The sequence below is a fragment of the Schistocerca serialis genome, chromosome 7 (assembly GCF_023864345.2).
Source record: "Schistocerca serialis cubense isolate TAMUIC-IGC-003099 chromosome 7, iqSchSeri2.2, whole genome shotgun sequence".
Taxonomy (NCBI): Eukaryota; Metazoa; Arthropoda; class Insecta; order Orthoptera; family Acrididae; genus Schistocerca; species Schistocerca serialis.
Genome location: NC_064644.1, coordinates 122,454,035 through 122,481,727, shown reverse-complemented (window position 1 = coordinate 122,481,727; position 27,693 = coordinate 122,454,035). Strand labels below are relative to the sequence as shown.

The 27,693-nt window shown below is 38.8% G+C and overlaps 1 protein-coding gene across 1 annotated transcript; it reads right to left on the bottom strand.

Annotated features, from left to right (window-relative positions):
• Positions 1 to 381: 381 nt before the first annotated feature.
• LOC126412393 (uncharacterized) lies at positions 382 to 26,852 on the bottom strand. The gene is made up of 4 exons (XM_050081970.1): positions 26,666 to 26,852; positions 21,512 to 21,664; positions 14,737 to 14,890; positions 382 to 3,974 (listed from the first exon to the last, which is right to left on the bottom strand). Exons 1-4 carry the CDS (start codon positions 26,715 to 26,717, stop codon positions 3,845 to 3,847), a joined length of 489 nt encoding a protein of 162 aa, XP_049937927.1. The 5' UTR covers positions 26,718 to 26,852; the 3' UTR covers positions 382 to 3,844.
• Between the last annotated feature and the right edge of the window lie 841 nt (positions 26,853 to 27,693).

Here is a 27,693-nt window from a genome sequence, read left to right as displayed (position 1 = left end):
AATGGCATAAGTGCATAATGAATGGTGGTGACTATCTGGAAAAAAATGATAGCATGTAGCTGAAATATTGCTCCATTTACCATGTCACTATGCTGTCTTATGAAAATAAATAGAACTTATTAATTTTGAATGACCCTTGTAGAGGGAACATACTTATTTTAACATTCATTTCACTGAAAGCTCTACATTTGTATTTACAATCAATCAGTTATTATCAAATATTGCACAAAAGTATGATATGGAATTTGTAACAACCTTGTACCAAAATGTGAAACTATAGGCTCACTGAATTCAGTCTGAAGTGCAGTAAATACTTACAACCATATAAAGACAAGAAAAACTTACATTCAAGTAAGAGCAAAACAAATAAAAACAAAAGAATGTTGAAAATATAAGTTTTATTATTCACAAAATGCCCAAAATGTGGACCAAAAGTTAATTTTTATGGACAGTGTTCCAGATAAGGCACTTCATTCCACAAGTAGAACATACATTTGCCTAATCACCAGGTACATATCTTATAAAAATAATTAAAAAATACTACAAAAGGTATTTCTACGTATACCTGAGTTATCTGTAAACACAAATAATCTGGTTGTGAAAAAACAAGTTACTAGTCACCAAGAATATATTTGTCCATACCTGTCTATTGTGAGACTGACTTCTGTGATGGATGCGATTACAAAATATGTAATTTGATAGTTCAAAATTTGACAGCTGCTTCAGTTTGTTAGCCTGTCACCTTATGTAATGATGACTTCTTTTTACTTCACACTTTTAAGTATAATTAAAAACTGTTTTGTTGACATGGTGCAAATATTTTACTTCAGCAGATTTTTTTTCAATAGATAATAATGTAATGTGGTAAATGTAATAAAAATAATAATAAACAAATAAATACGAGAAACAGGAGCCAAGGTGATCCCTAGTAGTCCAAGGATTCTGCAATGAAAAAACAAATTTACAGCAGATGGCTGAAATAAGGGGTTGTGTGCAGGGAAAAAAACCAACCTCTTGGAAAGGAAACTTATCAAACAGCATTTCAATTAGAAGTTTCTAAACTGTTCATTTATTCAAAAGTGGCACAATATGCAGGTGCTAAAAGTTATGTGCTTTGACAATACACAGAAGGAAGAACTGTTAGACAGAAAGGATAAGGGAGAAAAGAAACAATATACCATTAGTATAAGGGAGGCTTTCACAACTACATTACATGCCCTTTTTCTTGATGCATTCACTCTCTAGGTTTCAACTGATGGAAGACCCTTGGGCATCTAATCTTTACTACAATTCTGTAGAGCAGTAGTAACCACTAATCAATCATGTGTTTAGTTACTCTGTATTCCAACTGTTTGTGTTGTCAAATGAGTGCCTTTTTGTCACTTTCACCTTTGTAATAAAGTACCCTTTTATCTCACAACTACACTGCATGGGCGGAAGTTATTTCTCCACACAACTTCCAACGGAATTTTGCATGTGGTGTGAAGCTTTCCGCTTTCTCCTTCAGTTCTTCACAGTAGCCTTTAAAATGGACCTAAAACTGTGTGTGCATTGCAGTCAGTTTTGATGGTCAGAATATTTCAAAGGTCAAAGAGCAAAAGCCAAAAAGGATTTTTGTATGTAACAAAGGGTACTGGTGGCACTATATGTAAAAGGCATGCAATGATTAACACCTGAGAGGAAGAAATGGAAGATAACATCATGAGTTGAAGGGCAATAGCAAAAAAATAAAAAAGACAGCACGTAAAATCGAAGATAGTTCTAATAAATAAGCTTTTCTCAAAAATAATTTAGTGGTAGCCTACTATGAGAATTTGTCATGACTGTTCCAGTAACTGGTTTGTGAATGGTGATTTCCACAGCCAGAAAAATACAAAACTAAATAATCAATTCTGTAAGTAAAATTTAAGACAACTGCATGGTCATACAAATTTCAAAAATGACAATACAAATAAATTATCAGTTCATTCACATAGTAATTTCAACAGTTACTTTCTAATAAATTTGTGGTGCAGTGTCATTTGGACTCTTACATGCACACACTACCTATAACACTAACAAAAGATGAAGCTCCATGTTATCTGTATATTAATCACTACAGCACTCTACAAATTTTGTAATAGGCAAGTAACAACCTTTAATAACACAAAAAGTTTGCTACCTGGAGGATTACATACAATGTAATGATAACAAAATATAGAAGTATGCAAGTAGTCAGTTCATAAAATTTGTATTATATATAATGGACGGAGACAAGTATAAAGTAGGGATCTAAATGCAAAATCATACATTTTCAAAGTGTAGTTTAACATTAACAATGCCTGCAATTGTTACCTTCATTGCACTATTTTTCTGGATGTACACAGCAACAACTTGATTTGACTTCAATTGCTGGAGGCCATTACACTAAAATGTCAACTTTGCAAACAATGTTCCACAGTTTCAACTATATGGTCAAAGGGAGTATCAAAAGCTGATATCAAATCCATTGTTCATAAAAACCATGTCTCTGTAAAAATGGTAGTAATATTTTTACATTATGATGAAAAACACTAAAATCTTTGTAACAATAAAAATGATAACTTTTGTATAGAATCAAAATATGGCGATTAAGAACAAAGTCCTTAAAATTCAAATAAATTCAATTTTTTACAGGTATATGCACATCATAATTTTACAACTCAGTTTGATTTCAACAAAATTTATAAATAAAACATGGAAACATGTTCCACAATAAACAATGCTGATAATTCTTTAGCAGAAAAACACAAAAGAGACCACAAACATGCAAACTGATATTCCACATCAAGGAGGACACATTTACTGAGAAAGAACTGATGTAAATTTAATTCTACTCTACTTTAAACTTTTAAAAACTGGCTACACTCCCTCTTATAATTTTGTCTGTCTTGGAGGACTGAACTATTTTAGAAGCTAAATAACTTGTATTTTCTTCTCAATAACACTGCTAACATTATTGTCAGTTCACACCTATAAGTTGAATGTGATCCCTTCTGTTCACTAAATTTATCTCTATTCTAAGATAGAGAACCCTTTTTCCTTTCAAACTGTGCAAATATGTGATGCAACTTCAGTTACACTACCTATGCGGGCTGCAGTGCACTATGACAATATACTAAATCTGTCTCTGTTTCTTGACAGTATATCAGCTCTTACCTTTATTTTTTGCAATTTTTTATAGAGTACAAAACACTGCCCATACATCCAAACATGTACATCATCATCTTATAAAAGGACAATAAATACGACCTGATTTGTATAATACAGAATTAAAAATGGACGGATACATAAGCAATATTAATAACAATGTACATTATTCATTATCTAACTGTAATAAACATTTATGATGTACCACTTTTCTTACAAATACCTTAACCATTCATACTGGTCTCCTGAGCGTTCATTTTCAGGCACAATATGCACTGATGCAACAAAGACTACACCTTCAACAATCACATGTAATTCTTTTACATGTTTACTTCAGAATGTTATGTTTTGCAGTAATGTTGCAATATACTTTAATATTTTATTTCACTTCTCCATGTGGAATGTACACATTGCAAATTCTGAGATTCTTTAATACCATATTTCACAATATCTTAACATTAGCCACTAAGAATACTTAGGGCGTTATCTTAGTACTAAAGCCAATACAGAATGGTTTGTTATATATCTAAAAATTATGTCTTTTCTTGAATATCTGATATTCATTTCTTCACACAATGCAGAACAATGCCAGATACATAATACTCTTAGGTATAGGAGCATGTACAATAAAAAATGTATAAAAGATGCTTTCAGAAAAGCATTAGAATTTACTGTGTCAGTGAAGCAGCCAAAAGATGAAAGCGCTGAGAAACAGGATTGTAGTGCACGAAGATGTAGCTGTTGTGGCCCCATTGCATCTGTTGTCAAAGTAACAGAAGCACCAAGTTGTCTCATCATAATAGTTCCTGTAAAACAACAAGATTCACAAATTCTTGCCCCATAAAATTGTATAACGTGTGCTGCAATCATATCAGACAATTTTTATTTCATCTACAAAGTGCTATACTGTGTAAAAAGCACTATATTCCTATTGCCACATATAAATGTGCAAGAGGAAACAGTATCCACACTAGCTTTCGAGCACTTGCCATTTCTCTAGTAGAAAAGTACACACATTCACATAAAACCACAGACACACAAATCTAACACCCAAGGCTGCAGCAAGACTGATTATCGATTATCAATCATCAAGAGTAGTTGCCTGAGTAGATGGAGGTAGGGAGGGGACTGGGAATGATGAGGGCAAGGAAGGCACAGCAGGATAGTGTAAGGCAGGTTTTTCGACAGGTGACTCAATGTCTGCACAACAAGATAAAAAGAGATTAGAAGACAGAGCATATAAGATACAGAGAGAGCGAGGAGGAGAGATCAAGGGGAAAGGAAAGGAGAAGAAGGCAGAAATGAAGGGGTAGATAGGGAAGGAAGAGAGAGAGGGAGTAGGGTGGGAAAGGGGAGGGAGGGCAGTGAGGAAAGGAGGAGGGGGAGGAAGGAAGAGACTGCCCATGTGAACTCGGGGAAGAAGAGTGGTAGGCAATGGTAGTTCATGATCTTCATGGGAAGGAATGGTGTGGACATAAGAGGGAATGGAAAAGATCAGGGCAAGGCAGTGGGCAACAGGTTAGCAGAGGTTTAGGCCTGGAAGACTGCCGTAAGATATGCTTGAGAGATGATTGCCACCTGTGTAGCTCAGAGAAACTAGAGCTCAAAGGAAGAATCCAAATAGCTAGCACAGTGAAGCAGCTGTTGAAGTCATTTGTATTGTGGTGTGCGGCTTGTTTGGCGACTAAATGGACAAGTTTTCGATTTGACACACTCCGGAAGCATTTTTGCCTACCATAAGCATGAATGTTTGCATGTGTACTCCTACTACAAGAAGAGCAAGAGCTCGAAAGTTAGTGTTAGATGTTTCTATTACATGTTTCTGTGTGTCACACACCAATTCTCTATAGGCGAGTGGTTGTGCTCCCTATTTTACATATTTTTTCCACCAGAAATATTATGATACATAACATGGTTGCATTCACACATGGCCCTGCCTTTTATAGGGTTGGAAATGCCTGCAACTGGTCTGCTGAAGGAGGTGGTGGATGAATGTATGGGACAGGTCTTACATCTGTGTCAGCCACAAGGGAATAGCCCATGGGGTGTAGGATCGGAATAGTAATGGCCACAGATATTCTGTAGACTGGGTGGGCAGGAAATACTACTTTCGGTGATGTTCCATTACCACCAGATTCCTTGTTGGGCACTATGGCTGCGAAGCGCTTGTGCACCAACATCCCTCATACCCATGGCCTTGTGGTCACGGCATGCTACCTTTCCCAACACCCTTCTGAGATCAAACCCATCACCTCTTTCCGGATCATCCTAGAGGACCACATTCTGGCCGACAATTAACTTTTGAAGGCCAAATCTATAAACAAATATGTGGTACTGCTATGGGTATTCACATGACACCATTCTATGCTAACTTATTTATGGGCCATCTGGAGGAATCCTTCCTATCCAGTCAACACCTAGAACCCCTTGGCCGGGTCAGATTCATTGACGACACATCTACATCTACACAGATCCTCCAAAGGTCACCGTACAGTGCATGGCAGAGGGTACCCTGTACCACTACTTGTCATTTCATTTCCTGTTCCATTCACAAATAAAGCAAGGGAAAAATGACTGTCTGTATGCCTCCGTATGAGCCCTAATTTCTCGCACCTTATCTTCGTGGTCCTTACGTGCAATGTATGTTGGCGGAATTAGAATCATTTGGCAGTCAGCTTCAAATGCTGGTTTCCCAAATTTTCTTAATACTGTTTCTCAAAAAGAACTCCACATCCCCTCCAAGGATTCCCATTTGAGTTCCCAAAGAATCTCCATAACACTTACGTGTTATTCAAACCTACCGGTAACAAATCTAGCAGACTACCTCTGAATTGCTTTGATGTCTTCCTACAGTCTGACCTGGTTTGGATCCCAAACACTCAAGCAATAATCAAGAAAAGGTCGCACCAGTGTCCTACATGCGGTCACCTTCACAGGTGAATCACTCTTTCCTAAAATTCTCCCAATAAACTGAAGTCGACCCTTCACCTTCCCTACCACAGTTCTCACATGCTCTTTTCACATCATATCGCTTTGCAACGTCAAGCCCAGATCATCCGATTAACTTACATTTTTCCACATTTAGCGTTAGCTACTATTCATCACACCAACTGGAAATTTTGTCTATGTCGTCTTTTATCTTCCTACAGTCACTCAATGTTGCCACCTTACCGCACACCAAGGCATCATCCATAAACAACTGCAGATTGCTGCCCACCCTGTCAGCCAAATCATTTATGTAGATAGAGAACAACAGTGGTCCTATCACACTTCCTTGGGGCACTCCTAACAATATCCTTGTCTCTGATGAACACTTGCCATTGTGGACAACATACTGGGTTCTATTAGTTAAGAAGTCTTCCAGCCACTCACATATCTGTAAACTTATTCCATATGTTTGTACCTTCAATAACAACCTGCAATGGGGTACCATGTCAAATGCTTTCTGGGAATCGAGAAATATGGAATCTGCCTGTTGACTTTTATCCACAGTTCTCAGTATAAAAGGGTAAGCTGAGTTTCACAGGAGTGACAGTTTCTAAAACCATGCTGATTTTTACACATAAGCTTCTCAGTCTCACGAAAGTGTATTATATTCGAACTCACAATATGGTCAAGGATTCTGCAGCAAACAGAAGTTGGGGATGTTTGTCTGTAATTTTGTGGGGCTGTTCTTTTACTTTCCTTGTATACTGGAGTCACCTGTGCTTTTTTCCAGTTGCTTGGGACTTTGCACTGGGTGAGAGAGTCACAATAAATGCAAGCTAGGTAAGGGGCCAATGCTGTAGAGTACTCTTTGCAAAATCGATGTGGGATTCCATCTGGACCTGGTGACTTATTTGCTTTCAAATCCTACGTGAGGTACACTTATTACTATGTCGTCCAAATGGGAGGTTGTCCTATGGTCAAATGACGGTATATTTATATGATACTCCTGTGCAAACGAATTCTTGAATGCGAAATTTAAAACTTTGGCTTTTGTTTTGCTATCTTCAACTGCCACACCAAACTGGTCAACGTGGGACTGAATGGAAGCCTTAATTCACTTAGCGATTTTATGTACAACCAGAATTTTCTCAGGTTCTCTGCCAAATCTTTTGCTAAGGTGTGATGGTGGTAGTTGTTGTATGCTTTGCACATAGGTCTTTTCACAGATGCACGAATCTCAATTAACCTTTGCTTGTTGTCATTTACGCATTGCCTTTTGAACTGAGGGTACAACTGCCTCTACTTCCTCAGCATCCGCTGAATTTTGTTATTAAGCCATGGTGGGTCTTTTCCATCCATATCCACTTATTACGCACATACAATTTAAAATCTGCTTAAACTCTGCCCATAATTCCTCTGTTGTTGTTGTTGTTGTGGTCTTCAGTCCTCAGACTGGTTTGATGCAGCTCTCCATGCTACTCTATCCTGTGCAAGCTTCTTCATCTCCCAGTACTTACTGCAGCCTACATCCTTCTGAATCTGCTTAGTGTATTCATCTCTTGGTCTCCCTCTATGATTTTTACCCTCCACACTGCCCTCCAATACTAAATTGGTGATCCCTCGATGTCTCAGAATATGTCCTACCAACCGATCCCTTCTTCTCGTCAAGTTGTGCCACAAGCTCCTCTTCTCCCCAATTCTATTCAATACCTCCTCATTAGTTATGTGATCTACCCATCTAATCTTCAGCAATCTTCTATAGCACCATATTTCGAAAGCTTCTATTCTCTACATCCATCTAATTGGAACTAAGTGACACCAATTCCTGTTTAAGTGAGATGTTAATAACTGCTTATCTGTTCTATCTAGCAGAAACACTCTCCTAGCCTTATTGATTGATTTATTACCTTTTGTAAACATAGTTGCTTTAATGACATCATTAATGCTAATCCCCATTTCTGTACTGACATTGTCGATAACGTCTGGCCTATTTGTAGCTACAAGGTCAAACATATTTCTATCATGTGTGGGCTGCTGAGCTAGCTGCACACATGACTGTCTCTGTACCCTATACCCCCCCCCCCCCCCCCCTGCAATGACTCCATAGACACCCCAGTCTATACATGGCAGGTTAAAGTTGCCTCCTATTAGTATGATCTGGGTATTTATGCACTACTGATCATAGACTTTCTTTGAATGACTCTAGAACTGCCACAGCTGACTTTGGTGGTCGGTAAAAACATTCAACAATTAACATGGTTTTACCTACACCTGTTATATGTGACCAGATGACTTCGCTGTCACAATCAACTTCGACCTCAAGAGAGACAATATTTTAGTCAACTGCAATGAATACTCCCCTTTCTATGTCCTCTAATCTGTCTTTTCGATATACGTTCCATGATTCATTAAATATCTCACAGCTTTCCAATTCGGGTATCATCCAGCTCTCGGTCCCAAGAATAATCAGAGCGCAAGAACTTTCTTGGAAGGCAGTAAATTCGGTAACTTTTTTATGAATACTTTGAATGTTTAAGTCAGACAGTCGAAGTATCTTCATTCTGAACAATGTTTGACTTCGTTGCTGCACATCAACTGGCAAGTGTTCATCAGAACACTTCAAGCTACTGCCTAGCCTAAAAAACCCTCATGTGCACTCCATAAGTACTCTGCTATCCAAGTAGCTGCTTCCTTTGTGTAGTGCATCCCTGACCTGTCAAGTGGAGTCCTTTAAATCCCCACATGATAAGGCAGGTCTATAAATCTGCAGCCAAGACCGTCACAGAGTCGATGAAGCCTTTGGCTGAGACCCTCCACTTAGCTCCAGCAGTCTTCACCACCTCTGCTAGCTGTCTATATGAACTGAGGATCGCCTCAAAACCCATGCTACATACATCGCTGGTGCCAATGTGAGCCACAACATGCAGATGACGGGACCCTGCACGCTCGATAGCCACAGGCAAGGCTGCTTCCACATCTCTGATGAGGACCCCCAGCAGACATACGAGTGCATATCGGCTTTCTTTCTAGCCCTGGACGCTATCTGCATATGGGGCTCCATAACAGGCCTAACATTGGAACTCCCAATACTAGTAAACCCCTCACCCCATGTGCCTGATCCGACCCTGTTGAAGAAGCAGCCAGTCCAGCCCATCCAATCACAGGATCTCATGGCAGAGGCAACTTTCGCTCTTTGCTCCATAACCCCAACACTTGCTCTCAAATCTGTTTCGTGTGATGCTTCTCAACACGACACCTTCCCAGACTTTGATCTCCACCTCTCATATAGCTCCATAAATATGTTTGTCCATATCAAGTTCACCAACCACTAACAATACCTCCAATTTGACAGCTGTCACCTGTTCCATATCACAAAGTCTTTTCCTTACAGTCTCATGAATAGGTGACACATCTGCAGCAGAAAGCAGGAGTTGTCAGCTTACCAGAACATTTACTGATAGATAGTATCTTATCCAGCTTATCCATAAACATATCTCCTGTGCCATCTCCTCCTCTTGACACCAGTAAAACTGTTAACCTGCCATCAACGAGCACATCTCCCATCACCCAGTATCACCCTGGCATTGGAACGTCAACCAAATCCTTCACCAGCACTGTGATTACCTATTGACATGGCCTGAGATGAGGGATATCTTATCCAAATACCTACATACAATATGTGATCAAAAGTATCCAGACACCCCCCAAAAAAATATAATTTTCACATTAGATATGTTGTGCTGCCAGCGACCTCTGTTGTCATTAGACATTGTAAAAGAGCAGAATGGGGCACTCCGCGAAACTGACAGACTTCAAACATGGTCAGGTGATTTGGTGTCACTTGTGCCATATGTCTGTACATGAGATATCCATACTCCTGAACATCCCTAGGTCCACTGTTCCAATGTGATAGTGAAGTGGAAATGTGAAGGAACATTTACAGAACAAAAGTGTACAGGCCGACCTTGTCTGTTGACTGACAGAGACTGCCAACAGTTGAAGAGACTCATAATGTGTAATTGGTAGACATCTATCCAGATCGTCATGCATGAATTTCAAACTGCATCAGGATCCACTGCAAGTATTATGACAGTTAGACAGGAGGTGAAAAACTTGGATTTCATGGTTGAGTGGCTCTTCTTAAGCCACACATCACGCTGGTAAATGCCAAATGATGCCTCACTTGGTGTACGAAGCATAAACATTGGACGATTGAACAGCGGAAAAATGTTGTGTGGAGTGACGAATCACGGTACACAATGTGGCGATCTGATGGCAAGGTGTGGGTATGGCAAATGCCCAGTCACCGTCATCTGCCAGCGTGTATAGTGTCAACAGTAAAATTCGGAGGCTTTGGTGTTATGGTATGGTAATGTTTTTCATGGAGGGCACTTGCATCCCTTGTTGTTTTGTGTGGCACTATCACAGCACAGGCCTACATTGATGTTTTAAGCACCTTCTTGCTTCCCATTGTTAAAGAGTAATTCGGAGATGGCGATTGCGTCTTTCAACATGATCGAGAACCTGTTCATAAAGCACGGTCTGTTGGGGAGTGGTCACACGCCAATAACATCCTGTAATGGACTGGCCTGTACAGGTTCCTCACCTGAATCCTATAGAACACCTCTGGGATGTTTTGGGACGCCAAATTCATGCCAGGCCTCACCGACTGACATTGATACCTCACCTCAGTGCATTACTCCATGAAGAATGGGCTGGCATTCCCCAAGACACCTTCCAGCACCTGACTGAACGTATGCCTGCGAGAGTGGAAGCTGTCATCAAGGCTAAGGGTGGGAGCTGTCATCAAGGCTAAGGGTGGGCCAAACACCACATTGAATTCCAGTATACTGATGGAGGGCGCCACGAACTTGTAAATCATTTTCAGCCAGGTGACCAGATACTTTTGATCACATAGTGTACATCACCCAAAGTAGTGATCTGGGGTTTGCCCAACCTAAAGAATATCCTTGATCATCACTATTTGAATCCTGCTCCTTGTGGGTCATTTCCTTGTGGTCTTTACTTATCCTGCCATCATGTTCTCCTCTTCAGTCTCCCTCTTTCTCTGTTCTATTTCACTCTCTCATTCCAAGATTCCATGTGTCTGTTTGATGCACATATCTCCCCTGCCTGCAGCTAGAATGAGTTCACCAGTGCCATATACACAATCCATACAGCTGCTGCCTCTCCCTCCCTGCCATCAGCAACACCTCCCCATCCTTTCCTTCCACACTTGGTCTTTGTTTTACCTTCACGATACATACCCTCAATTCAATTGAACTGCAGTGCTGGCACTAATCATTCAGCTAGGACAATGTAGTCATAAAAGTGTACACGTGTGTACTCTGTAGCTCTAAGAAGAATTCATCTGAAAGCAGGACATTCTCAGTCTTGTTTAGGATCCTATCAATATCTCGGCATCTCAACTAATTGGTGAGTTGTTACCCCCACTCTTTAAATTATTTACAATGAAACAGCTACCCATACCTGCATAAACATTTAAAGAAAAACAACAGTCTCAGATGTGAACAAATGGCGATACAGCTGTATACCACCAGAACTCAAGACAACTGGATATGAAATGATCAACACTCTTTGAAAATACTTACTTCAAACTAACATTGTGAGTGTATCATCACTGCATCTTATGCAGTATTCAAATATTTGAGTAGCATGCTGGTGCTGGCAATCTGATTGGAGACACTGTTGCTGTAGTTAGTTACTGTCGCCAGCACGGATGCTGGGCAATCAGCTTGGGTCGAGAAAAGTGTGAGCAGTTGGACAGTGCCATAAATCATATTATGCAGAAACAGTTAACGTTTCTACTAATGTCTTATTGCAGTGAGGTTTCAGTATTTTGGAGAACTGATGAAAATATTTTTATAGAAAGTTACTGTATTTGCTAAAAAGTGGAAGTGTTGTTTACTCACAGTACACATAAACATGAATTATTATCAAGATATTTTTGCCTGTATCATTGAGATCCTTCCATAATATTACGAAAATTAGCAGTGCTTCTTGTGCATAAACCTAATTACCAACAATGTGATATCAGTACTTACAAACTTTACTGTAGTACTGGGCAGCAAAGATATTCTGAACTTATGTGTGCAATAATGAACAATCAATAATTAATCCTAAACACACATGATTAGCAGCTATCAAATGTAAAGTGCAATTGTTTATCTTCACTGAATGATCTACACAACATACCTGAATGTATTTTCAATTTTGTTGTATGTTATTTGGAACTCTCCTTGATGTCTATGCAGTTCACACTTTGAGGTATGGACTGCTGCAGTGTGAAACCCCCCCCCCCCCTCCCCTCTCTCTCTCTCACACACACACACACACACACACACACACACACACACACACACACAATTTCCTTTCATTAACCATTTTTTACTTTGCATTTATAACACTGGAAACTACAAGTGCTGCCTTCTGTGATGAAAACTCTACAATGGCCATCCAAGGATTAGAATTTTAAGCTGTAATAAAAAATTATAACATTTTCATGAAAGAATTGATGCATTCAATGGAGAGGAATAATGAAGAGTTGAAATTGAGATGGGCATCTTAAGGAACAAATGTGGAGTTTATTAAGTTTGCTGTCATTAATCTGTGTGCCTCAATATATTTTTATTTGTAGTAAGATCATATAATCATCAACATGATTCAATAACTAGGAAAAGCTTGTTGTGTGTCACAGAAAGCTTACTGAAACAATGGGCAAGAAACTTAACATTCACCACAAGGTTTTGAAATAGTAATGAAAGAACACCTAACTTGTCTGACAGCACAGAAAAGCATGGTGAGAAGCGAATACGGGAAGCTGGCATGCATACTGTGTGTTGTAGGTATGTCTTTATTTAATCTCCAATGCCGATTTCATAAGCTACAAATTTAATCACAGCTCTTCAGTAGTAAGATGCAGATAAACTAAGTGATTTTGTTGTGAATGGAGTGTCAAAAGTGCAAGCAGACAACAAATTTGTTTCACAATGTGGGCCTGTTAAGAAAACTACAAGATTTGCTAGATGCTATCATAGCAACTCATACCATGAAAGGTAGAAAAATTGTAAAGACAGCTAGGTGGTTTGACTTGATTGAAACAACAGACTGTAAAATACTATCTACAATATAAAATGAAACTATTTCTTATATATGTGACACATGCGAAATAAATGAGGTCATAATGCTTGTGCTCAAAAGGTTTTGCATCATTTGCATACCTACAAACATGTGTGGGCTTAGATTATATAGGAGGGAAAATTGAGGGAAAAATTGAGAAAGTAAACCTAATGGAAAAAAAGAAAAAAAAGCTAACTAAAACAAAGGTACTCTGTTTAAAACTGTGCACCGTTGCATGTCTATGAAATCATAATCTGGTGGGTAACATTTAATACCATGTTGCTCCACCTTGTGCTCTGTACTGTGCTTGGATCCTTCTTGGCATCTTGCCCATAAGACGGTTGAGGCATTGCTGTTTGAATCTGCTGCACTCTTTGATTGAGGCCTTCCTGAGGACATCCAATGTGAGAAGCATTCCTACACTGGCACTTTGCAAGTATCAACTAGTCCCAAGCATTCTTAAATGGGTTCTTGTCAGCAGATACTGAAGGTTATTCCATTTGGTTGATTAATGCCCCCTAGAGGAAGAGGTTCACATATTGGGCTCAGTATGCTCAAGCGTTATTGATTTGAAAGAGAAACTCACTGGCTTAATGCTGACTGTAGAGTTGGACAACAGGTTGGATGATATCGCCTCAATACTGCACAGCACTCAAATTAGGCTTGAGAGAGATGAGAGGCATCTGCCGACTGTACATAACACTGGCCCCTCTTCCTGGTGAAACCTGTGGAATACCTGAAAAGTGCAATGGTACCTGGTCATCTCCACTCTTTTCTACAACTACGTCCAGGTATCACAGTAATCCTGCACTCATTTGTCAACACCACTGACCCAAGTTCCATTCCAGGAATTCCATTACAAACTTTTTTCGTAGATCACACGCTAGGGGGGTTTGGACATTGTACTGTCATTCGTAATGGATACATAAAGACCAAAGAGGTTTGTTTGGAGATGGTTCGGTAATGTCTGGGTCAACACTTCCTTCCAAAAGACAATATGCAGTTCTCTTTGAGGTACTTAACAGCCATTCAAGGCAAATCTTCAATCTTTTGTGTCTCATGATGGTGCTTGATGTTCAACTGGTGTCACAGTGATGCATGCCAATTCAGCAGACAACTTCCCTCATTGACAACTCTTCTAGCCATATAGTGAGTTTGTGTGCATAGTCTAAGCTGCCACACCTTCAAGACAGACCGAACATTGTGTACAAGCAGTAGTATCCCACTCGCTCGTAATGAGCTCTACTGAAGTTCAGTGCGAACCCATGTTTACTACTGCCTCCATTACACAGGCTGCTGTACATGGCAGCTTCCTGTGGTCAGAAGAGTATTGAGAAATATTTTTTTCTTATCTAAAACACAAAAAGTATGCAAGTTATGTTACTGGTCTAAAACTTTTATGTAAGATGTTTAATGTTTTCTAGTGCAAGAGAAATTAATGTGCCTGACTATTAACAGACAGTACAGTCACAAACAGCATTTGACAATGCAGCTACTTACCGTTTGACATCAAGTTCTTTTATGGAGTTGTTGACATAATTTGCCAAGCGGACATCCACTGTAGCTGGACGGCACCCTTCATAATGATCAGCAGGAATGTCAGTTCGAAAACTTCGCAGTGAGCTAAGACAATCTCTTGTGATTACAGTCTCGACTGTGAAAGCACAGATTTCAAATAAACATTATTGCTATTTTGCATTAAAAATAGAAACACAGATAGAAATGAAAACAGGTAGGGACTACTAACTGACAACATAAAAACATGTCACAATCTAAAGCAACATTGACAAAGCAGTGCCCATATACCAACTACAGACGGCCTGTGAACAACCACAAACTATAGTCACAGTAAGTGGCAAGCAGTGTTAGTAACAAACTTTTCCCTCTAATTTCTGGAGAATGGGAGCTGAGTGTTACAAAGAAAGTAAAAATGGAAGTTAAATTATTTTTTCATACTTAGCACCACTGCTATTTCCTGTCTTACAAGAGGTAGATACCACAATATGGTAAAATCCCACAAGGTGTGAATCTCACCTTCACAAGATAGCCACACATACAATCAACTACCTGAGTATTATGGTAAATAAACATTATTTAATTGAAATTATATCCCAGTATGAGTGAGTGCCAGAAGCTAGTAATTTCTGCTTATAAGAATAAGGAGTACTGTTCGCTGTACTCACAGCCACAAACTGGAGTTGAAAATTGTGAGCCATCACCACTCTTTATCTGCACTGTGGCTGCAAATCTTGACATATAACATTTATGATGTTAGACCATATTACTACAATGTGAGATGAGCAGCAATATTGTCTCAGTCTGTGAATGTGGCATGTAGTTAATTATTCAGGGTGTAAAAAGCAGTATGTGAAATTTTCAAACAATTAATAGCTATAAGAAACCGAAATAAAGAAACACACACACACACACACACACACACACACACACACACACACACACACACAGAGAGAGAGAGAGAGAGAGAGAGAGAGAGAGAGAGAATAATAAGCATGACATGTGGTATAAATTAATCAGAACTTCTCTACAAATAATAGTGCAATAATGTTACTCCAGTGTTCCAGAGTGACAGTGGTCTGTTGCATCCTATTGCTCCTATTGTGGTTAGAACAATAGAACTCAAGAACGATTATTGCCTGAACTGTAGAAGGGTAAACAAATCGCCACTCAGATAAAAATAAAAAATGCAATTTTATTACTTAAACATATTGATAACAAACACAGCAAGGTAATCAAGCAGAGATTAAAAGAATCAAACTCGAGAACTGAGGTATGACACATGTACAAGGAAGGTGAACACTGTTCTCACTGTTGAAGCACCCAGTGAGGCAGATAATAACAAGATTCTGGAAAACATGATAGTAAAGAAAATCTTAAAACATAAGCCACTGACAAAGTGCAACCCTTCTTCTTGTTGTCACAGAGGACAGGAGAATTGATAGTGACCTTAGAGGAGTAAAATCTGTTGTGAGCAATCAACAAAGATTAGTTTGAAAGGGAAAAAGACATATCTCCAAAACAAGTCAAAAGCCAAAGCCAACATTACATTACATATTGGAGACAAGCCCCATGAGGAGAATGGTAGTAAACAATAGGAGGGTGTATTAATCAGGAAGTCAAAATGGATTACTGCAGTCTGAGTGTGAAAAGTGATCTTGAAAAGTGACCAGGGAAAATACTTTTGAGGGATGCTGCAACAAGTTGCTGTTAACATTTTACTGACAATAAGAACAAGAAAGGTGTTATAGGTGATGGAATGTGCAAACAAATACTGGCAAGCAAAACTTAAAATCAATGGTATGCAAACTACAGAACAAGGAACATGAAATTGACCAATTTTATAATATTTTCATTTTCCTCATCTGTCAGAATACTCTCCTGCAGTAGCCATCACACACTTTTTGGACTTGTTACATGGCTTTTGAAGTCCTCTAATGCCACAATAGTAAATGCTAGTATCTCAATGACAAATTGAAACTTGCCACAGGATCTAGGGGTTAGTGAATTTGGTGACCACTTCAGTTTTTTTCTGGAAGGAGGTCCTGTCAGCCTTAAGAGGCCAATTGAAAAGCTACTCTAATGCAAAAGCAGTGAAACTGAAACACAAGTCTCTGAATTAGCATTATGCTGAAAGGTTTTCACCAGGCAAGGTAACAAATGACATTCATTTATTAGCAGCAAAAGCAACAGCTGAGTGGAGTAGGATTCAAGTACCTACCCCAATGCAGAACAAGTAAAATTCACACAATATATATTTCACAGGTGATACAGCTAAATGAATTATTAGAAAGCAATTTCTGTGATACTATGAGCAATACAAAGAAAACAGCTTCTGCAAAAACTTCACTGCTATATTGTTGCACAGAACTGGACTTAACAGGTTAGCAAAGACACTCTGAGAGAAACTGTTCCATTATGATATTTGACTTCTTCTTCTTTAACCCTAATTGAATGACTTATTATATTTGGATGAGAAAACACACATTTTTTTACAAAACAATGAAGCATAATAATTAAACTAACCAGTGGTTTATTTATTTTTCATACAGAATGTGCTGTGAATAAATGTTTGCAAAGTGACATCTCTGATGAGTACCATCAAACAGCAGCACCAGGTAACAATTCCTTGTTGTGAATGCAGAGTTTCGTTTCATGGTCACTTTTCATCTATGACTATAACAGGCAAACTTCAGACCATCATGTAGAAATATACAAAATAAATAAATAAAACACACAAAGACAAGGAAAGCTGAACTTCTGGCATTAATTAATGAGCACCAACCTTCTCCCATAAATCCTACAGTACTGATGTGAAATCATCCAAAGAATAAGATCCACAGTCGTAATACATCAAGCGCCTTACTCTCTAACTTGAAAAAATAAAAGCTGATGTTTTTGCCTTCAATAAATAAAGGTCATGTGTTTCCTTGCCTGGAGCAAGCCATTCAATGTAACATTACTTATGTGACTTCCACATCAATTTTGATATTTTTATTGTCTAGTGGCTTTTCAGTTGGCCTCACAAGACTGAGTGGACTTCTTTCCAGACAACTCCACCAGGAAGAGAGAGAGAGAGAGAGAGAGAGAGAGAGAGAGAGAGATGTGGTTGCCTGTAATCAAATGCAGAACATCAGTGTTACGAGAGATATGTGGTTGCCTGGAATCAAATGCAAAACATCAGTGTTATTAGACATAAACACTAACCACTATACCAAATGGGCAACTTGATTCTTCAGATATGTAATTAGATTTTAGTACTGTGGCATTAGAAGGTTTTTCAAGCCACCTATTAAGATCAAAAAGCGTTTGAGGACCACTAGAGAAGAGATACTGTGACGAGTGAGGAAACAGCACAGATTTCAACAAAGAATAAGCATTATCATCTGGTAATGAAACAGCAGACAACAAATCAACAGTCACTGCTGTAGAAAATAACAACACCAATGGGAATGGGGAAGGTAGTTTTACGAACGCTGCCCGAGAAATATTGTGAACAGCTAATGTACAAAATATTGCATGTTCTATTTCTGTTCTTGATCTACATGGCCACTTCATTCAGGGGCAGTTAAAAATGTGCAGCATGTCACAGCATTCCACTTACAAGAGCACTAGAGTTTACACTACTGTTATGCCAACACTGTCTGCCATGCACCTCATAGTGGTTTGCAGACTATATATGTAGATGTAGGTATAGAAGTGACATTAATGATGATGAAAGAAGGTGGGTTATCTGTAACCAGTGATGACAATAACTGGGAGGAGAGGACGGAGGGGGGGGTTTCAGCAGTGGTAGAGTAGTGAAAATGCTGACTGATCATCATTATGAAATTCAATGGCTATAACACACCATGAAAAACAAGAGAACAATGTATGTAGCTCTACAAGATTTCACGACATAGTAAAAAAAATAAAATCATTCTGTTTGAACTTCTGTAGAAGATCCTGGCAATGGAGTAAAAATGCTGAAGAATAATAATTGGTAAATGATGTAATCTATTACCATAGAAGATGTTATTTTTAATGATGAAAGAATTTCCTGCATCCACTGTGATACTGATGAAACTTTTGTAGCTTACCACAAACTTGAAAATAAGTAACAATCAGTGATAAAGATAACAAGCCTCAAAGAAAATTCATATCTTGAATTTCAAACTGAGTAACTGTGGCCACAGTTTATTGGAAGAGAAAGGACCACTCCCTGTTCATCTTTTGTAATGAGGATACACTATCACAGCTGATGCTTACTGTCAAACAATGTAAAATCTGTGAGCTATTTAAAATACATGGCATATACTGTGCATTGCAAACTGGCATGCCAAAGTTCTTTGGGATATTTTGGCACATCTATCATATAATCCAGGGCTTGCAATGAGTGATTTACAGTTATAACAAAATTTGAAGATATTACTGGGTGGAAAGACTTTTGCAGGCAATGAATTCAAGAAGCATTCACTCTCAGCAAGCACTATGGGCTACTCCGATGATATTAAAATTAAAGGAACCTACAAGAACTTACGTTATTATTAAGGAAAACTTCATACTCAGACCCATAAATTAGAAAGTTAGTGACAATTATGTAGAAAAGATCCTTAAGTGTGGCCTAAACAGCACATATCTCAAATTAATTCAACAGTAACAGTGTTATAGAAATATGTATGATTAACTTATAAAATAATGGAGCACAGCAATCAGATCTCCTTTCTTTGCAGGCTTTATTAAATACATCTAGATTCTGGTTAGTGCCTAGCAACTATCAATACACAATTTCATAGTTTCAATACATGTCCTAGTACGTCAGTCCCCTGTTGTTTGGGCTTCTGTCACGATTGGTTGGTTGGTTCAATTAAAGGAGGGGGAAAGGGACCAAACTGCGAGGACATCAATCCCTTATTCTGAATAAAACAATGCCACAAGTGTGAGAATGAAACAAATGAGACTGACAACTCAAAATGGAATGAAAGGAAAAATCACAAGAATGATGAAGGGCAACAAACATGTAAATGGACAGAAGAGGACAAGAAAACCATGGAAATGCAAGATACAGGGTTTTTTTAAAAAAAAAAAGGGGCAGATTACCATGGCCAGCTGACCACGAGAATAAAAATGGAGAAGCCAGCCACTCTGCAACACATTAAAACCTCCACCCTACAAGCACTAGGATGAAGGACACAGAGGGACAAAGGACATGAGCTAAAACATAGATCAAATGATAAAACCCACCCTCACGAATAAAATGTAAAACGAAATCAGCCGATGAGGTGTTGTCAGATAAAATTAGTGGGAACGAATCCGGTAACCCAAGATTTCGTCGCTGGCCAGCCAAAGTGGGACAGTGCACCAGAATATGAGCCACTGTCTACCAGGCGCCGCATCAACATTCAGGCAGGTCTTCACGGAGCAGGAGGTAACCGGGGGTCGCCCAAGCGTGGCCAATGCGGAGCCAGCAGAGGACAACTGATTCCCTGCAAGAGGCTCGCATGGAAGACTGTCACACATTCGTAGCCTCCTTAATGAAACACAGTTTGTTGTATGTACTGTTATGCCATGCCGTCTCCCAAAGCCAAAAAACCCTATGGCATAAGTCCGAATGCAGTTCAGGTTCAGAGATGTCCATCTCCAGAAGCGGTTTCTGCGTAGCCTGTTTGGCCAAATGGTTCAAATGGCTCTGAGCACTATGGGACTCAACTGCTGAGGTCATTAGTCCCCTAGAACTTAGAACTAGTTAAACCTAACTAATCTAAGGACATCACAAACATCCATGCCCGAGGCAGGATTCGAACCTGCGACCGTAGCGGTCTTGCGGTTCCAGACTGCAGCGCCTTTAACCGCACGGCCACTTCGGCCGGCCCTGTTTGGCCAGCCTGTCAGCAAGTTCATTGCCTGGGATGCCGACACCACTGAATGACAGGACTGGCCCTGGGCATAGGTGGGCTCCTGGATGGACGCTACCAAAGGATGGCGAGGGTAGCACTGGTCGATACCTTGTAGACTGCCCAAGGAGTCAGTACACAGAAGAAATGATTCCCTGGGGCATGAAAGGATATACTGAAGTGCACAAGAGATGGCCACCAGCTCTGCAGTGAATACACTGCAACCATCGGGCAAGGAATGCTGTTCAAAATGACCTCTGTGGATGTAGGTGAAGCCAACATGACCATCAGTCATCGAGCCATCAGTGTAAACCACTTCAGAGCCCCCGAACACATAAAGAATTGAGAGGAAGTGACAGTGAAGAGCAGCAGGAGTAACTGAGTCCTTAGGTTCATGCGAAAGGTCCAGACGAATGTGTGGCCTAGGTGTATACCATGGAGGTGTATGCAGACAGACCTGGATGGGAGGTGGTAAAGGGAAGGACTCCAGTTCACACAGAAGGGATCGCACATGAATTGCGATCGTTAGCACGCGCGCAAGTTGTGCTTGGGTGAATGTGGTGTGCTTTTTACTTCAGAAGAAGGCCTCTTGGCCAACAGCTAAAATATATAGCACTTTTTTATTGTTGTGGTTGTCTGTGACGCTCAACATCTCCTCTAATTGGTGATTAGCAATCCTTCCTTTTCATAATATTGTTGTTATGGCATCCTGGACTTTCAATGTTTAAACATACACCAAAAAAATTTTGTGTTCAGATATTTTGAACTTTCCATACAAAAGTGAACCACACTGCAACAAATTTATACCTACGAGGCCATTGTAATGATAAACTATGTTTAAAGTACACTGCACATTACAAAATAAATAAATTATATTAATTACTAACCTCCTTTTCTTTCTATTAGCTTTACACACACATCATTAGGTTCTGGGCAAATTTCACCCCAGTACCATAACCAATTAAATTTGTCCCCACACCCTGGGTGAGTAGAAACACAACGATAACAATAGAGCTTGAAAGGATTCCAACCTCCACTACCTGCAAAAAGAATAAAAAATTACAATAACTTAACATTATGTGTAATTCTAAATCATATTCAAAATAAAACTACGCAGTATGTAAGTCACGAAAGAAGGCAGATTAGGCCTTGGTGTCCATCAATGATTAGAGATGGAACACAAGCTTGGATAGGGGAAGGAAATATTTTTTATAGGAACCTCCCCCACATTTGGGAAACCACAAGAAACCTAACGGTCAGATAGGGATTTGCACTGCTGTGCTCTGAATGCAAGTCCAGGATTGCAGTATGCAAACCAATCTCAACCAAGATACTTGATAATGGGATTTGGGACCTTTAAGAAATATGAAAGTGAGTGCACAATGTTGCAAAAGTTGATTGTTCCATCAAATTATGGGGCCCACAACTGCAACACTAACAACAGTAGGACATATGTCATTGCTTAAAAATCTAATTCCTATATGTATGACCAAGAGTGCATGGCTATCTATCCCATTCCTCTCACTTCAAACAAACTGTGATCCATTTCTTCCAATTCGTTCATTTTAAACCCCATTGGTTTTATACGTAAGATTTTCATTGGGTTTGTTATTTGATCAGCTTTGTGATTTTCTGTTTTTAAATGGTTGAAGAATGTGGATTGATTTCTGTCACTAATTCTTGTGTGTTTTCTGTATCTAATTTAAAAATTTCTGCCTGTCTTTCCAACTTAGAATTTATCACAGTTTTTATAATTTATTTTATATATGCCTGATTGTGTGTGTAGTGATGGCTTTGCTTTATCAGAATGGATTAATGTGTTGAGACTGTGTCTGGTTTTGTAAGCGAATTTAACTGCTGTCTTCTTTAGTACAGTGTTTAGTTCATTGGACATGTATCCTATGTAGCCTAAGTTTGTGGTATGTATTTGAACTTTTTTTGTGGGTATTTCTTTCGTTAATTTCATGTTGTTGTGGATCTTAGGGGATTCAGGTTTAAGAATTTTCTCGTATAGTTTTCTCCTACGTTTGGATCAAAGTTATTTTGTTGAGCTACGTAAGTAAGGAAGAAATCAAAATCTATATACACTCATGGACAGTCCCTGATAAAATATTAAACTGTGATCCATTGTCAATGCACTGTATGACCACAAAGAACAACTAGTGAAACTGAATATTGTAGCATCTTACAGATTTAACCATGTAAAACAGTGAGCTTATTAATACCATCACAAGTGAAATTACCAATCTTCCGCCAATGGCCTTGTCAAAGAGGCTGGAGGAATGGAAGGAGGTTACGGGCTTCCTCTCCTCCTTGGGGTGGGAAATTGCTTCTAAAAGCAGCAAGAATCACCAATGGCCAATGGCACGATGATGCACAACACATTGGAAACCATTGGATTGAAGAGACACAATGTGTACCCACAGGACATGTGGAATGTAACTGAAAAAGTGTCATGATGACTTCTTCACTGGAAAATGATTTCACATAGTCCCCCGTTCTAACCTTGAGTAAAATATTCATTAACCAACAAAAGGGTAATATTCTAAGAGTCAGCACGTAACGTGGTAGGGAAGTTAGAATGTCTGAAAATGGAAACTCAAAAGCCTAATACAGACATAGTGGTGGGTTGGTGAAGTGAAATGGAAAGAAGAGAAGGATTTCCGGTCAGCAAAATATAGGCTAACATCAACCGCAGCAGAAAATACTATAACAGGAGTAGGATTTGTTATGAGTAAAAAAAGGCAGGTCAGAGAGAGAGAGAGAGAGAGAGAGAGAGAGAGAGAGAGAGAGAGAGAGAGTTACATTAGTTACGTTGAACAATACTGCGATAGGATTACTCTCATCAGGACCAACAACAATAGTCCAGATAAACATGCAGGTGACACAAACAAAACACAGAGAAACAAAGAAAGTATATGAGGATACAGAATATATAATTCATTATGTAAAGGGAGGTGTAAATCTAAAAATATTGGAGGACTGCAATGCTGTTGTAGGGGAAGGACAGATAGAGATTCCAAAATCAGATATTGTACTGTATGGCATATCCAGGAGTAGACTCAGACTACAAACAGTAATGCTGAAGAGTAGGTTGAAGTTTAAGAGAATCGCTCAGAATAATTAATGTGAAGTACTGAGGGATGATGAGGTGCATTTGAAGTTTAACAAGGCTGTAGATAGTACAGCAAAATGAAATGAAATGTTGTGTAGCTAGGACCCCTTGTCAGGTAGATCGGTCACCAGCTGCAAGTCTTTTCAGTTGATGCCACTTCGGCAGTACTAAAGAAGAGAGCAGTTAAATTCACTTACACATCAATTGGGATGGTATGATGATGAAGACAACACAACACCCAGTCCCTGAGTGGAGAAAATCTCCGACCCAGCAGGGAATCGAACCCGGGCTCCTTTGTTTGATGTTGCACCGCACTGATCACTCAGCTATCAAGGCAGATGATAGTAAAATGATGAATACCACAGCAAGTAGTACAGCTGAAGAAGAATGGGCATCTCTAAAATGGGCAATCAGAGAAGTTGGATGGAGCAATATACTTACAAAGAAATTAACAACAAAGAAATCTTGGGTAACAGGAAAAAAATACTTCAACTGATTAAAGAAGGAAAAGTACAGAAACATTTAGGAAGATATAAGCATACAGCAATAAGTCCCTTAGGAATGAAATAAATAGGAACTGCTGGAAAGCCAAGATGAAATGACAGCAGGGAAAATGTGAAGAAACTGAGAAATATATGGTTGCCGGAAGGACATGATTCAGCTTGTAGGAAAGTCAGAACAACCTTTGGTGAAGACAGAAGCAGACATATCAACATTAAAAGTACAAGACGAATTTCCATGTTAAATGCAAAGGAGAGAGTTGATAGGTGGAAAGGAATACACTGAAGGCTGCTACATGGTGAAGGAATGATCTAATGATAGAAGAATAAGTGGGAGTTGATATGGATGACATATTGGATGCAATATTAGAGTCAGAATCTGTAGTGTGATTAAATAATACAGAAGGCATAGATAACATTCCTTTGGAATTTCTAAAATAACTGTGGGGAAGAGGCAATAATACAACTGTTCAAGTTGGTTTGTTGAATCTACGAGTCTGGAGACGTATACCGCCATGCCTTCAAAAACGTATATTCACATGATCCTGAAGATAGCAGGAGCAGATAAATGCAATAACTATTATGCAACCAGCCTAGCATCTCACGCATCCAGTTTGCTGTCAAGAATAAAATATATACAGAAGAATGGAAAAGAAAACTGAGGATCTGTTTGACTATTAATTCAGCTTTATGGATAGTAAAAGCACCAGAGAGGCAGTTCTGGTGTTCCCCTTGATAATGGAAGTAAGATCACAGAATTTGTAACATAGAAAAAGTGCTTTATAAAGTAAAATGGAGCAATATATTCGAAAACCTCTCAGAAATAGGTGTAAACTATAGGGAATGACAGGTTATAAACAATATGTGTAAGAACCAGGATGGAACAATATGAATTGAAGACAAAGAGCAAAGCTCTTGGGTCAAATATGGTGTACAAAAGGGATGTAGTTTTTTTCCACAAATGTACTTCAAAGAAGAATGATGGAAATAATGATTTGTTCAGGAGTGGGTTTAAATACAGGGTGAAATAATATCACGATAAGATTTGCTGATGACATTCTTATCCTCAGTGAAAGCAAGGAAGAATTACGGGACATCGCTGAATGGAATAAACAGTCTAATGAGCACATACTATGGATGGGAAAACAAAAGTAATGTGTATCAGAAACAAGAGCAGCAATAAACTCAACATTAAAATTGGTGACCACAAAGTGGAAGCAAAATAACACAATGGACAAAGCAAGGAGAATATAAAAAGCAGACATCAGTAAAAGACTGGCCTTAATTTGGGGGAGAAATTTCTATGAGAGTGTGTCTGGAGTGAAGCATTGTTTGGAAGTTAAGCATGGACTGTGGGAGAAGCTAAGAAGAAGAGAATCAAAATGCTTGAAATGTGGTGCACTAGAAGGATGCGGACTGATAACATATGAGATAAGGATGTTGTCCACATAAATGGTGCAGAAGGGACAAGTGGAAAACGTTGACATGAAGCAGTGACAGTAAGAGAGAAATTGTGTTAAGACACCAAGGAATAACTTCCACGATACTTGAGGAAGCTGTAGAGGTTAAAAACTGTATAGGAAGGCAAAGATTGAAATATATTCAACAAATAATCAAGGACATTGGATGCAAGTCCTACTGTGAGATGATGATGCTACAGGAGAGGAATTCGTGGTGGGCCACATCAAACCAGTCAGAAGGCTTGATTGGGGAGGGGGGGGGGGGATAGGCTTGAGAAAAATATGAAGGAGAGAGAATGTGTTATTGTATATAAGGACCAAGAACTAATTCACAAATCAATTCACTTTTTGCATATAAGTCTTTCCTACAACTCGATAAGTATAACGAGCAAAACTGCAAATAACTAAATCAGTTAAATGAAGTTGCATACTAAAATGTCATAACAGATAAAAGTCGTAAATGTTGCATTGTACAAAAACTATGACAATACAAAGTGACCCATAAATTTTCCTGTAATGACTGGAATATGTAATTCTTACAATAAAAGTACACAGATTAAAGAGAAAAGGGAAAGCAGTAATCTTTTACTGCACAAAATAAATCACCATCTGAGGGTAGCCACATCTGTAACACTTTATGTTCGCAACCATGGAATGACCCTCAAACTTTTATCTGTTTACATTTTCAAAAGCTATTATTTGTAAATAATACACAGATGAGATCAGAAATGTCTATGAGATAAGGTATATTTGTTTATCGGTCCGTCTTTTAATATCATAGCACACAACATGTCATGCCAATAAAACATCGACTCTTTGAAATTTTAATCACTCGCTTTATTAACATGTACTATTTTAAAGACTGTCATGCAGATTAACAAGAATACAAACGCTAGCGCCAAATGCTACAAACACTTTATTGACACACCACACCCATATAAAATCTGTTTACTTAACGTAACGTACCAACAGAGAATACAGTAGCCAAAACGGCGTAAAATATGTATAACTTGTGCATTTTTGTTAGTGGAATATCTCGTCAATTCGATCCTTCGAGTGATTATCCACCTGGTCTTTTCCTATCTACAAAACATAAACAAAACACATCTCCACCCTCCCGTTGTGACTCAACGAGACAAGCAACAAGCGTCCTCCAAAGTTATTGTAATCGCTGCATCGAGATATTCAAATTATATCGACTTTAATCTGTAACTATCGAAACGGCAAAATCGTAAACCAAGTCGAGAATATCGATGAGAACGGATACAACAACATTATGTTTTTCACGATGTCTTTATGATACTGTCGGTGATAGCTAAGGAAGTCTCAACCATAACATGGCAAATTGCATGACTAAGGCAATGCAATTGTTAAATATGTCGTTAATGCCTCACTTTTATCACTATCTATTTAAGGCCAATTCACACTGGCCTTTACGGCACCATCACGTTAGGGTGTATTCACACTATATGTTATTTCAATTCAAGTCACTTAATCTCAACTCGCATGGAGTCCTCAACTGTTTTCAGTATACAAGGTGTTTCGAGCTGATTGTGTGTGTTACAAGGCTTTGTAGTATTCCACGCAGTCAATTTACATTATAAATAAGACATCAGATGAAAGAGCAACTCAAACAACTTTTTGTTTGTGTACCACTGCGCAAAGAGGACAGTATGGAACGACGAAGAGCGACTGAAGATCGTGTTGAAGGAGCGAGAGTCTCACGTCTAGTAGTAGTAGCTATATTCATCCGTAGATCTCTTTTTACAAGAATATAGGACATGTCAAAATATTTACAAATTTAGATCAATTTAAAATAAGCTAATTCGTATACACGTATATTTACAGACTTCTAGTTAGAGACAATCATTAGATTTACTCCTGGTATAAAATACTTTTTTTTACAAATAACTTATTAATACACACACACACACACGCAATGGTGATTTCTGGGCCATTTTCTGTACTGCAACTTTGCATTTGCTATCCTGAAA

Excerpts from the sequence above, each read along its gene's own strand:
- LOC126412393 (XM_050081970.1), bottom strand. The coding sequence starts at position 26,717 with ATGCACAAGTTATACATATTTTACGCCGTTTTGGCTACTGTATTCTCT. Across the intron at positions 21,665-26,665 it reads GGCTACTGTATTCTCTGTTG|GTAGTGGAGGTTGGAATCCT; the intron begins GTACGTTACGTT and ends TTCTTTTTGCAG. Across the intron at positions 3,975-14,736 it reads AAAGAACTTGATGTCAAACG|GAACTATTATGATGAGACAA; the intron begins GTAAGTAGCTGC and ends GTTGTTTTACAG.